This window comes from Myotis davidii, unplaced genomic scaffold (assembly GCF_000327345.1).
Source record: "Myotis davidii unplaced genomic scaffold, ASM32734v1 scaffold69, whole genome shotgun sequence".
In the NCBI taxonomy this organism is placed as follows: Eukaryota; Metazoa; Chordata; class Mammalia; order Chiroptera; family Vespertilionidae; genus Myotis; species Myotis davidii.
Window position 1 is genome coordinate 155778 of NW_006300363.1, and position 300 is coordinate 156077.

The window sequence follows — 300 nt, forward strand, 5'->3', positions numbered from 1 at the left end:
CTCTGGGCACAGCGCCGCTGCGCGACTCGATGCCCCGACCGGAAGTGCTCTTCACCGCCGGCCTCCCACCCGGCTCTCTGGTCTGGGCGGTAAGATGGCGGCTACCGCGGAGTGCGATGTGGTAATGGCGGCGACCGAGCCAGAGCTGCCGGACGAAGAAGGAGCGAAGAGGTAACCGGGTCGTGGTGCAGGGGAAGGGGCGAGCTGCAGCTCTGTGCCTGTGGGTAACCCGTCCCTGCCATGATGCAGCTCCTAGCTGTTGAGGCGATGCCCCGCCCTCCGTGGACCCCCCCCCCCCCC

At 69.0% G+C, this 300-nt stretch overlaps 1 protein-coding gene across 2 annotated transcripts in view; it reads left to right on the plus strand.

Moving 5' to 3' along the window:
• The first annotated feature begins 6 nt into the window (after nucleotides 1–6).
• Nucleotides 7–300, plus strand: part of DNAJC7 (DnaJ heat shock protein family (Hsp40) member C7) — a 32242-nt gene continuing 31948 nt past the window's right edge. For both annotated transcript variants that reach the window (XM_006776647.2, XM_015572443.1), the window contains exon 1: nucleotides 7–171. In XM_006776647.2, the coding sequence (XP_006776710.1) occupies nucleotides 95–171 (77 nt within the window). In that variant the 5' untranslated portion in view covers nucleotides 7–94. The remainder of the gene's footprint in view (nucleotides 172–300) is intronic.